Source organism: Phocoena phocoena, chromosome 8 (genome assembly GCF_963924675.1).
Source record: "Phocoena phocoena chromosome 8, mPhoPho1.1, whole genome shotgun sequence".
Lineage (NCBI taxonomy): Eukaryota > Metazoa > Chordata > Mammalia > Artiodactyla > Phocoenidae > Phocoena > Phocoena phocoena.
This window is the reverse complement of record NC_089226.1, coordinates 82,956,918-82,970,529: the sequence shown is the minus strand read 5'-3', so window position 1 is coordinate 82,970,529 and position 13,612 is coordinate 82,956,918. Positions and strand designations below refer to the sequence as shown.

Here is a 13,612-nt window from a genome sequence, read left to right as displayed (position 1 = left end):
GTTATATTGTATTTACTTAGATACTATTTTTCTTTTGTTTTATTTTTAAAGTTAACCATTTCTCAATTCATTTGCAAAACACAGATTACTTTTTTTTATACAATTCACCAGTTTCAGCTAAATTAAAGATTTAAATTTAAACATGGAACCATAAAAATATCTAGAAGAAACCATGAATTAAAGCATCTAACCCAGAGTAGTGGTGAGTAGACATCTTTATGTGCATGCAAACAAGGATAGAATCCATAAAGGAAAAGACTAATGGCTTTGAGTATATAAAAAATTTAAAACCTTCTAAATCTAAAATAGCATTAGCAAAAGTGAATAGAAAAATATGACAAACAGGGAAATATCTTTGCAATATAAATGTCAGAGAATGGGATAATACTTTTAATATATAATAAGCCTGATATAGCAATAGAAAAGGATAAGCACGTCAATAGAAAAATGAGCAAAAGACATGAAAAGGAAATACATGACAGAAAAAAAATTAAAAGAGCCAAACCAAATTAAAAAGTTCAGCTTCACTAGGAATTAAATAAATGTAAGCAATGGATAGTATTTTCTCTCTATTAATTATGGGGAAATACAAAACTAGGAATATCCAATGTTGATGAAGATGTGAGAAAACAAACATACTCATTCCTTTCTTTGTATTTGTTTTTTGGGGTTTTTTTTGTATTTTATTGGTATTAGTTATCTACTGCTGTGTAACAAATTACCTCCAAACATAGTAACTTAAAACAACAAACATTTATTATCTCACAGTTTCTGTGGTGAATCTGGGAGTGGTTTAGTTGGGTAGTTCTAACTCAGAGTCTCTCATGAGGCTGCAGTCAAGGTGTCAGTGGAGGCTACAGTTATCTGAGGTTTGACTAGGCTGGAAAATCTGCTTCTCAGCACACTTATGTTGTCCAGAGGCTTCAGTTCCTTGGCACATGGCTTCTCTATAGTGCTGTTTACAACATCAGCTAGTGACCCAAGAGAACAAGAGAGGAAGAGAATGAAATGGAAGCTGTACTTTTTCTCATAACCTAATGTCAGAAGTAACCTGATACCACTTCTGCCATCTTCTTTGGTCACATAGGCCTATCCTCGTATAATGTGGGAAGGGGGCAAGGAGGCAAGGAACAGTGAGGGCAATCTAGGAGACTGGTACAATATTTCTAAGGGTCAGTTTGGCAATATTTATCAAAATCTGTAAAAAAATACTTATTTCTTTTGACTCAGAAATTCCACTTACAGCAACTTAACCCAAGGAATCAATCAGTGGTGTATACTGTAGTGTATCTTTCAGGATGTTCATTAGAGCATTGTTTATAATAGTGAAAATTGAAAACAGGTTAAGTAACCAACGAGACTGTATAAATATATTATGGTATGTCTTTATTATGGATAATATATTGGCATTACAAATAATGGAGAATAATTTATGATAGAGGAAAATGGTAATGTTGTGATTTGAGAAAAATCAGGTAAGAAAACAATATTATTTATTTATTTATATTGTATCAAATATGAGTGTGTGTGTGTGTAAAACAAAACTGGAAGTTTATACATAGGACAGGTGGTAGGAGAATAGATAATTATTTTCTTTGAGTTTTTCTATATTTTCTGTTTTCCATAAAAAGCATTTATAATGAGGAAAAAAAAGGAAACACTTTAAAAAGCTATGCCTGATCACGTGCTGACCAAGAGGAGATAGCATTTAAAACATTCCAGGTGTAAAGAAGATGTGGTACATATATACAATGGAATATTACTCAGCCATATAAAAGAATGAAAATAATGCAGCAACATGGATGGACCTAGAGAGTACCATACTAAGTGAAGTAAGTCAGACAGAGAAAGGCAAATATCATATGATGCTGCTTATATGTGGAATCTAAAAATGGTACAAATGAACTTATTTACAAAACAGAAGTAGAGTCACAGATGTAGAAAACAAACTTATGGTTACCAGGGGAGGGAGGGGATGGATAAATTGGGAGATTGGGATTGACATATACACATTACTCTATATAAAAGAGATAACTAATAAGGGCCTACTGTATAGCACAGGGAACTCTACTCAATACTCTGTAATGACCCATAAGGAAAAAGAATCTAACTAAGAGTGGATATATGTATATGTATATGTATAACTGATTCACTTTGCTGTACAGCAGAAACTAACACAACATTATAAATCAACTATACTCCAATAAAAATTTAAAAATAAATAAATAAAGCATTCCAGGTGACAGTCTGCTGACCTACCGCTATATTTCCAGTGAGGACATAAATATTCCTGTGGAGCCCCAAGTTAGGTCAAATTTGTGGCCTTTCTTATGTACATGGAGGGAATATCTTGGGAGTGATAAAGATGATTCCCCAACCCTATTAGCTTGAAAAAAATCTTATAAATGAATGGGATCCTTTTTAGCAGCTAGAGACTTGCCATTGTATCCTGAGGCTGAATTTTGGTCAGTGTGAAATTCTGAGCCAGTTCTTATGCAGTCTTCAATAGGACACTTCTCCCTCAAGGAAGTGGAACTTACATTCCTAAAGCTGATAAATAGCACAGCTAGAATTTGAAACAAGCGTAGGACTGTAGGATGTTAATCAATATGTACTGGGGGTACTATTTAAAGTTTTTGAAGTGGGAATGATGTAATCAAAGGTGTATTTTATTACAAATTATCTTGAGGTGGTAAAAAGTGGATTAGAATGAGAAGAATGCAGTGAAGCCCAAAGGGCTGATGCACTTGGAAAATAATGAGGGTTAATACATTAAAGGTCAAGTTAGGGTGATGTGCAGATGCACTAGAAGGGAGGAAAAGTCAAAAGATTAGGCTGTTGACTTCCTAGAAGACAAGATTAGAATTCCAGATTTTGGAGGAGGGAGTTGTTTATACTGGTGGTCTGATGATTGAGCTAGTAGGTGCCTAGTTAGAGAGCAAGATAACTTGGTCTTGGAGTAGAGAATAATAAAGAACCATGGTATCAAAATGTTTGAATAGCCATCACCTAGGGTTTAGAATGATTCCAAAGGGAAAATGCTAGAACAACTCAAAAATGTCTCCAAATGCATCGTGTTACTTGTGTATGTCTGCCACCTTTGCTAGACTGTCAACTCTAGGAAGCAAAGCCCATGAGTGGTTTTTTTTTTTCTTTTTTGGCCTCTACTTTTGCTATGTCTGTCAGAATGTTAGACACATGGCTCTACCTTTTGAGCCCTTCTTTATCCATCTCATTGGATATATATTAAATTTCCCCATGTTCTAGGTACACATTCTTTCCAGTAAGAGGGCAATACACCTCAAAAGTAAACTTATGTAAAATGTCTTTACCTCTATTAGAGGATGTGAAACATGAAAATACCGTCACTATATAAGGGGTTGGAATATATTCAATATTATATCCTACTACTCATGTTCCCTCTCATATTGAAAATACCGTGATCTTTGTTGCTGAATTTTGGCTTTGATACTTTACTGTAGGACCAATGTAAAATAATCTATTTCCCTTTGCCCATCATATTCACTTCCGCTGAATTGTCTTGGATATTTCTAAGACAATAAGAACTGACACAAGAGAAAATAATATAATGAAATAGATGTGACACAGGCTTCAAGGTAAAATAAGAATCCTAATTTTTTTAGATAAAACTTCTTTTTGTAATGTTTTTGGGTTAGCTTAGTGATTCAAAAATCTTTTTCCAAGATTATCTGACTAGTATATACAGTGAAGACACTATTTTAAATTGGGCCTTTTTAAAAAGTATTTTTTTAATAAAAGAATAAATGCACATATAGAAACTAATATTTGAAAAAATATACTAATTAGAAGTAAAGTCTCTTTCTCTCAAACTTTAATCCTATTTCTCAGAGTTATTCACTAATAGCAGGTTTTTGAGTATATTCTCAGAAATTATGCATATATTTCTATGTATAGTAGGGTTTCTGCTTAAATAATAAAAGTAGTGTATGTTAGTTATGAAAAAACCCTCCAATAATTCAGAACTGAATAAGCAAAAGTACCTCTTTAACCTATTCCTCAAAAATTATCATTAATTGTTTCTGATTAATTATATATATTATATGTAATCATATATATTAAATCTAATTATATATGTAGATGTATATGTGTATAATTATATATATGTAAAACTTTGTGACCTATCTTTTCCATTCAATAACATATTGTGGCCATCTCTCCATATTGACATCCACATCTACTTTATCTCTTAAAGTTTCCCTGATGATACACACTTAGACGAGTAAGAACCATGCTGCAATGAACAATGTATGTATGTGTATGTTTGTTAAGTCAAAGGGAATGCATATTAAAATTCTGTTAGTCATTTATTGATTAATTCAACAAAAATTTCTATTTACTGTGCTTTTAATTTGTATTTTTTACCTTTCTTCCTGACTTTTTCTGAATCCCCTCCCTCTTTTTTTCCTCTACTTCTTCATAAGGTATACTGTGTATTTCTATTTTTTTATTGAATCTCTTACATTAAAAAATTGCTTTATTGAAATGTAATTAACATACCATACAATTCACCTATTTGAAGTGTGCCATTCAGTATTTTTCAGTATATTCACAGGGTTTTGTATCCATTACCACAACCTAATTTTAGAACATTCATCTTTAGTTATACATTTTCTAACAAAGTTTAAAGTTACTTAATATCTCTTTTTCTAGAATAATATAAGGACCTTAGTATTCTTTAATTATCCACTGGACACCTCCCCATATTTTTTGTTAAAACTTTAGTTCCACACTTTAAAAAAGAAGTTTATATAATACTTGAGGCAGCATATCTAGGATTAACTAGTAAACAAGCTGGAGGGGCAAGTTGCTTTAATCTCCCTGTGTTTGTTTCCTCAACTTTAAAATGGGAACAGTAGTCATACCTGTTTCAAAGGGCTGTTGTAAGGATTAAAATGTAAATATGTTGTTATGTGGGAAATTACTTTGATGCAATAGTAAACTCCAAGTATGCTCCTAGATAGGCTATCCTTGAGTTCATGGAACAGAAAGGTGCACAGACCAAATTAAAATATTCAGATCACAATTTATTAAATCAATTTAAAACACAAAATAAAATATATGGGAAGAGAAATGGGTTAGATTAACAAGCTTAAAGTACAATGGGTTGAATGGCCACATTACCTGAATCTCTGCAGTATCGACTTGTCCTCTTTCTGTGTTGCATCACCCTTCCCTGCTGCTGATGTCATTACAAGGACCAGAGTTGAAATTTGAGCAAGAGGGTCTAACAGATGAAATGTGTGTGAAGCAATGATGCACACTTGCTCCAGGACAGAGCTGGTTGCAAGTACACTTGGCCAAAGCTGTGCTCCCCAGGTAGCCTATGGGCAGCTGTGGATTTTATCCAGCAGAGGATCCAAAATGAGAGTCAGCAATGGGTGGCCAGTTAAAGATCTCATGATTATTGTGTCTCATGTGCTTAATTTATATGTAGTGTATCATAAATATTTGTTGTTTTGCTTGTTATTTGGTAAGTCATGACTATTTAGTCTTTCTACCCCTTTCTATCTATGTTCATAGACATATGCTCTAATCACTTTCTGTCTGACACTTCTCAGGTTACTAACTTGCTTATCTATGCTTAATGCAGCTAATGAATCTCATTCATCCTATTTGTTTTCTTGTCTTCTGTGGCAGAATTGAATATTCCCAAAAAATAGAGCAACTGCACGTTACACGTACATATTGTGTTTACAATAATACCTTTTATGTGGAAATAACTCAATAAATGTTAGACATTGTTATCAGTATATAAGATGGCTTGAATATTTAGCAACCTAGTTAAACTTGAGCAGATCAAACAACAAATTAGAAATCTTCATATGAAAGTGATTTGGCTTGATTTTGATCTGAAATTTACAATAAAGTATAAAGCTCATTAGCCAGACTTTTTTCCTATTAATCTAATTTATCTTCCCATCATTCCAGTTGTATAGATTTTTTGCTGTTGCTTATAAGGCTGGTACTACTTTCAGTTTTTTTTTTCCCTTTCCTACAGGCTTATCCTCAGTTTGTCCTGACCTACCTAGGGGAGCTAAACGCACATGACGTGACCCAGACAGAGTATCACCTTCACCATGGTGCCTGGACCACAGCTCATCAGGAACATGGCAGCAGCTTGGCAGAAGAGGTCAGTGTAGTGAGCCAGAGGCAAAACAGAAATAGATCTCTATGATATATTTTGAAAAGAGAAAATATTTTGGGGTTGCTTTCAGGAGGCAAAAACGAATTCACAAATTAGGGTTATTGATATTTAATACATGTTATATAAACATCTATTTTCACATTTATATAAACATTTATATGTATATTTATATAAACATTATTTTATTAAATAGATGGTGACACACTAGCTTTTCTTAGGACTGCCTTCTTTTGTTCTGACCACATACCAATGGTTTATGTGCTGGATGAAGAAGGCAGAAGGAACCATGAAAAGTGCAATGTTAAATTTTTGACATATATAGTTTAGATATTTCCACTCAGTGAAAATTAGCTACATTATTCCTATATTTCATTTATTAGGTTCTGCAAAAAAGTGCCAGTATCCCTGGTCTGAAGCAGCTGCCAGAGCCTTCAGAGACCCACTTAATGCCAGAAGGTTCTCTTGGGGAGACAGGGAAGCTGACAGTGGCTCTGGTGAAGAAACTGGAAGAGAAACATCCTAAGGCTTCTGCTCAGAGGTAGGGCACTGACAGAATGGAGCTTTATTGCTCAATGACATTCGATGTTTTCCTTCAGTTTCACATAAGATTGATTTCTTGAAGATTATTGAAATACCTCAAAAGCCCTTTGGCTTTCAAGCACAGTAGTTTTCGGGTCACATTTGATGAAGAGAGGTGACATTTATGTGTATTTCATTGAAGATTGATGTACAGTATTGTTTATAAGTATACTTAGGAAGGGTTGCTATCTTGGGATCTCACTAAAATATTCTGGAATAACATAATTAGGGTAAGGTAGTACTGAGCATATATCTAATTGGAGAATACCAAAAGGTCTTAAAGAAGGGCACACTCATAGACAATCCTTTCTATGTTCCACGAGGAGAATATTATGTTTAGACCTGGGGATACATGCACAGTAGATGGTCTTAAGTAGTGATAATTTAACAAATTGACATAGTTACATTACTGGAATAAAACTAACATCAATGATTTTGCTAACCAACGGAAGATCATCCTTGGTTGGAAAACGAAAATTATTTCTCTGATCCTCTTTATTTAACTGGAAAACTAAAGTTTATTCTCCTTATTATTTTGTTGGGCTTGGTGTTATAAATCACAAAGTGACTTTATAAACTGTAATTTTAATATACAATTGTTTGAAATTAACTATTGATTGAAATACTCTTAAAGGAGTAATACAATTCTTATCATACTCAGTAAAGTTCAAGGTAATTCCTAAGTTTAAATATTCTAATGGTACATAAAAATGTCAATTGCATGAAAAAAGAGAAAAAAGGCTCCAAATTTCTTTTTTGTTAAGTTTTTTTTTCTTTATTGAGATATAGTTGACACATAACATTGTGTAAGTTTAAAGCGTGCAATATAACTTTTTATTTCAACTAAAAGCTATCTTATCTTCTCAGGTTACATATTCCTCCTTCAGATCTTGATAGGAGGGGAATATATTTTTCCTAATAACAAAAGTGACTCTTCAATTTATTTTCTCTCTATATTATTTATCCCTTAAATCCTTCGATTTTGTTGTTTTGAGTAAGATAGGGCAGAAACAAAACAACAAATTTAGTATCTTACTGTATTATAGTATGGGGGTGTCCTGGAACTGTATGAAAACCAGAGTTCCAGGTCTTCCACCCCTGATACTTGTTTTTCAGTCGTACGTAAGGTTCTCAACTCTCTGATGCGCCACAACACAATCACAAGGCCACAGCTATGCAGCCAGGCCAGGTCACTAGAATACAAGTCACTTGGGAGCAGTCTTTGAAGTTTTCATGTAAAACGCTGGGGTAGCTGAGGAGCTCAAATACGGTTTCATGAGGTCGTTGTTGACCTATCTCTCTAGGCTCACTCAGCAGCCATTTGTACTCTATCCTTCTTGAGAGAATGCTGGGGGCTTGTCATTCTCCAGGGTTCTGTTCTAGGAGGCACAGTTTCCTCCTGCTCTCAAATTTCTGAAATCTATATGGGGCTTTTGTGTTTGTCGCATGCTGGTGCTGGTGGGTCACTGTGCCGGAACCCCAGTGATAATCCATCTAGTTCCCTATGACTTCTCCAGACTGGAATTTTTTTCATTTTTATTTGTTTATCTTTTTTTTGAGGGTTGAGGGCTTTGGGTAGTTTAGAGATATTTCTAATGTATTCTGTTATCTTCCCTGAAGCAATGTAATCTGGTGATGGAACTTTGGAGAAAAGAATATAGTATTAGGAAATGTGAGGCAAAAAAAATCCCAAAACAAAGCTGTTAATATCAGTTAACATACCACAATACTGTTTGAGTTGTTAGAATTAAATGTCTTTAAATTTCAGGAACGTGGTAAACACTCAATAGGTAGAGTTGTGAAAATGTTCTGAAAACTAGTAGGGGTAGAAAAGAGTTTTTAATGGGCGTTGTGTTGATTTGTGATTTTTAGTCAATGGAAATTGATTGGTAAATATAGTTTGGATTTTATTTAATAAGAAATTTCCCAGGGCCCTTTTCTTAGTGCGGTTTCCTCAGGGTTTGTGTCTCAGGCTACAGCAACTTTTCCGGCCACCTTTTTTTGTCTTAAAGCCACAGGGATTTATCTGCATTCTCTCCACCCACACAATTTACCACAACAGGTGTAATTTCAGTTTCTCTCCTTCTCTTTCTGTTCCTTAACAAAGTTATTTTGAGTAAAGAGTTAGTACTTAGAGCAATTACTTTCCTCCCATTTTGGAAGGAGTTGTTGGACAAAATTAGAACATGGTACTGAACTTGACATATTGACTACTTTGAACCTTAGGTCATCTTGTTAGGTTTGTATGCTTTCCAAATATAAGAGAATCAGTGCATAATATTATCACAGCTTTAAAAGAAGGCTTCACATTGTCTTGCTTTTATTAATGATAATTTTATGAAATGAAGAATAAAATCACTGCAAGAAATAAAGAAATAATGTGAAATGATATGAGTTGTGGAAATTGGAAAAAGAAATAGAATTTTAGAATACCAGGGAAAACATTAATGAGCACATAGTCTGAAAAAAAGAATATATAATTGAATAAAAAGATATGAAGATATAAATGTATGTACTTCTTTAGAAGTAGCCAAGGAAGTAGAGAATCAGAAGTAGACAAATTTGTGGAAAGACACAGAGATAGGTAGCTACTGGCAGGTAACAAGTGAAAAGGAAAGATAACATTTGATTATTAATAACATATACTGACTTTGCTTAAGTGCTTTATGTGCATTATTTTCCAGTAACCTGTGAGAAACTGGGTCCACTTGCCTGCATGCAGTAAAGCCAATCTACTGACACTGGGTTGTGGTGAAGGAAAGTGCAGTATTTATTGCAGGGCACCGAGCAAGGAGTCCAGGGCAGCTAGTGCTCAAAACACCCAATAGGTTTCAGGAAAACATTTTTAAAGGCCAGGTGAGGGAGGGGAGTTGCAGGGTATGTGATCCGCTTGTGCACAATTCCCTGATTGGTTGATGGTGAGGTAACAGGACTGTGTCATATTATCAATCCTCAGGCTTCAGTAGGTCTGGGAGCTACATGCTCATGGTCATCAGGAAGTTAATTTCTTCCATTTGGTGGGGGTTTTAGCATCTGCAAAACAAAAGACAACTCAGGAAATGTGCATCAGATACTATTATCTAGGTACTTCAGAGAAGAACTGAAGCAAGAGGATGTGGGGGGAGGGGTCTGTCACAGGAAGGCCCCGTAGTGTCCTGCTCCCCTTACAGTATGTAAAACAGAGGTATTAATCTCTGCATTACTGATAAGCAAATTTAGGCACAGAGAGATTAAGTTACTTGGCTAAGGCCTTCCAGCTAGTAATTTAAGGCAGGCCTATCTGCAGCTTAAGTGTTACTCTTCGCCTCTATATTGTTCTGCCTTGACCATTCATGTTCTTTTCTTAATGACTATTCCAGATCTTTAGCCTTTCAAATTGGGCCTATTATTTTGACTGGATATCTTAGAAAGGAACCTTTAAATAAGGTGGAACAGTTTAGAAAGGGAATGATAAAATATAAATCAATATATGCGGCTTTCAGTGATGACTAAATAAGAGGTTGCAAATATTAAGGGAGACTGTGAACCCCTGATTTCTTAGTGAATTCAGCAGTCTAGATTTACTGATTTAGAGGCTTGCACTTGACTGGATTTGAGGTTTTTAAAATCCTCTTTCTAATAATATGAATATAAGTTGTCATGATTAACCAAGGTATTTCACACCTTGAATGGTGGTTCAGTTCAGCTTTGTATATACTAAATTTGGTGACAGGTAATAGCTGTCGTTTGTTGAATACTTACCATATGCCAACTGCTATTCTAAGTACTTACTTATTCTTGTAATGATGTGATAGATCGATTTACTTATTGTCATGATAACCTGATGGTGGAGATGGTCTTATAATCCATAAAGGTGTAGCCACTTAGGCTCAGAGTGGTTTCAAGATGTGTCCAGTCATATAGCTAGTTAGTAGGGGAGATGGGATTTGAACCCGTATCCACTTGCATCTATAGACAATGCTTTTAACCACTGTTTTAGTCCTCATTCCTAGTAGTTTTTATTGTATTAATTTCATAACAGAATGTCATCATATTGAGTAGCCAAATTAAGTCATTACTAAAATTTTATGTGTATTACATCATAAAAGATTTGACTAAACTATTGCCATTTTGATTGGTGTATTACTTTGAATTATATCCTTAAAACTTACAGCAATCATCACAAAGGTCATCTACAGAATCATTTCATTTAATATATTTAAAACACTTGTAGAAAGCATCTAATTGTTTATCTTTTTAAAAAAATTTTTTTTAATGTGGAGAAATTCTTTTTTCCATTGAAGAGAAAGGAAAACCTTTTACTGTGTTAGGTCTTTCATGTAGGATCCTTAGTACATGATAGGTTATACTTTTTGTTTGCGTAAAATGTTTTTGCTTCCTCTATCAGTGAGATGAAGAAATGTGGTTCTCTTCTTACTTGGATAAAGTGAGTTGTGTGTACATTTAAATCTAAGTTTGGTCTGAAATAAAATAAATGCCATATTCTGGCATCTTTAAGTGTCTGGAATGTGTTTGTTTACATTAGTTTATCCGATGGAGCGCTTTACCCTTATTTAAATTGAATAGGGGGTGGGGAAGGACTGGGACAGCCAACAAAGCACAATGACCCAGCTTGTCACCCAGTGACCTGTGAGAAGGAAATAATGAACTGTGAGTAGCTGTCATCTTAACTGTTTCTGACAGTTTGCCTTTGGGCACATCTGTGTTAGTTGCATTGGAAAGGCCTTTGTTCTTTTCCCACTAGTGACTTTGCCCAGCGCTGAGGGGTTTGCTGGCTACTGTACTCCTAACCAGCCCCTTCCTTCCCAGGGAAGTAAGCAGCTGCCACGGATCATATTGACATTTCTCTTCATGACTCAACTTGGCATGTACTTTACTCTTTCCAAAGAGAACATATATTTAAAAGTTCTTTGATTTTTTTCATTAAAAATGTATTTTAATGTCTCATGAGTTTTGATACTAATAAAAAAGCAAGTAATAAAATATGTTTAGTGTTTTTGTAGCTTTACATAGAAAAAGATAAAGAAAGATAGATAACTAACCAGATGGGCAGGTCACCTGAAGGAAACCTATCAAAACATTAACAGTTGTTATTGAGTTTAAAATTTTTATTTATTGTTTATTTAAAAAAATTTAATAATTGAATATTATGTTTGCAGTAGGACAAAAATCAACATATGTTATGAAAAGCATTTTTAATATAGATGCTTTATAGGAATACTTAGACTAAAATAGGTAAGAATATGCCCTATTTGGTGTTTTAAGATGTTTCTACTAATACTTTTAAGATGTTTCTGCTACTTTTAAGATGTTTCTAATAATTTAAACTTTAAAATATTGTAATATTTACATTTTAAAGTTAATCTAGTGCATAAAATTATTATAATCATTAGGAAAAGTAATTTGGTAAGAAACAGGTGTTTCTGTCCCAGGGTTTCCTAAAGTATCACTACTATCTCAATCATAACGAAAGCAGAACATTCTGAATAATGTTTATTATACCCTAAGAGAATTGTTTAAATTAAAATCAAAGTTTCATCTATAAAATGTAATTCGTGAATCTGTTTTAAAGCCTATTTACGTTTTTACAACTGCTATAAAATCCATCCTTCTACTATAATTAAGTCTGGCTGCAATCGGCATGGAATAAACCCTGAGCATTTGGTACTCACTTTATTATATTTACCCTTCCAATAGAATATAAATCCAAACTATACTGCATTGGTCAATTTTTTTAAGGCTTTTTTTCCCCTTGATAGAATAGAAGAAATAAAGCTTGAAAGAAGTGACATGATTTTTACCACATTCAGGGTTTTTCCCTCTTAGTGACAGGTTTGAGATGCGCTAGCTAACAGAACTAGTCTTCTGCTTTTCAGAGAAAGGTAAATTAATAGTAATGAGAAATTCTTTAAGCAGACAAATAGTGGTCATGTCTATATAATTATAATTTGTAAAAAATATTAAAAATTGAAAGTCATATTCTGATTTTCTTGAGTAGTCAATAGCATATGATTTATTACTCTATTAAATCATTTGTGTAGTTTTGCATATAGTTGATGGTAATCTGTAACCATCTTATTTGATTAGAACATTCTTCTAATGTTGTTTATCACATATCAACACAATTTTTGTAGAGACAGTGAATGCACGAATCGGTTTTGATAATAGCAAACTCTTGTCTTTTTAAGCAAAGGGGACTGTTTAAATTGCCACACTCAAATTCTTATTTCTAGAACTCTTACCAATAAAGGCAAATGTAAATATAGTAATTGCCTTTGATAGTCACTAAATCCAATTAAGCTTCCCAGGAATAAAATCTCATATTAGGTTATATTACTGTTCCTCACTGTTGAAATGCTCAGCTTTAAGCATTAGCCTTTAGCTCTTTTATACTATATACAAGAGTATGGTGTTGCATTTAAGAACATGAAATTATTGTGTGTTCCAGAGATGCAGAGGTATGCTTATAATACTTTTTTTTTAATTAGAAAAGTTAATAGCCTGATTTTGGCTGATATTGTTACCTGTTTGCATTTTGGTATATTTAAAAATTAATTGCCACATGTTCTCTGTGAATTAAAGTGAACAAATAATCTAATTGCACCTGCTCTTTTTGAAGCCAAGTCAAAATCAAGCATTCCAAAGGATTAGATTTATATCCATACATGTGTATTAATTCAGAAATTATCAAAGGCTTTCAAATAAGCATTTTATGATGAATTTTTGTTCTCACTGCCATGAGGTACCCAAACCTTCAATTATGCTGCTTAATTTCCATTTAAAAAAATGTTCTACTTATCTTCCTGTTTTATTCAATATTGTCTATAAAGCTATTCAAGATATGAA

The 13,612-nt window shown here is 33.7% G+C and overlaps 1 protein-coding gene across 1 annotated transcript in view; it reads left to right on the top strand.

Moving 5' to 3' along the window:
- The window catches only part of DCDC1 (doublecortin domain containing 1), a 435,371-nt gene that overhangs the window by 263,415 nt on the left and 158,344 nt on the right, over positions 1–13,612 (top strand). Inside the window, exons 17-18 of the mRNA XM_065882422.1 lie at positions 6,041–6,172; positions 6,568–6,725. Coding sequence (XP_065738494.1) covers positions 6,041–6,172; positions 6,568–6,725 — 290 coding nt within the window. The remainder of the gene's footprint in view (positions 1–6,040; positions 6,173–6,567; positions 6,726–13,612) is intronic.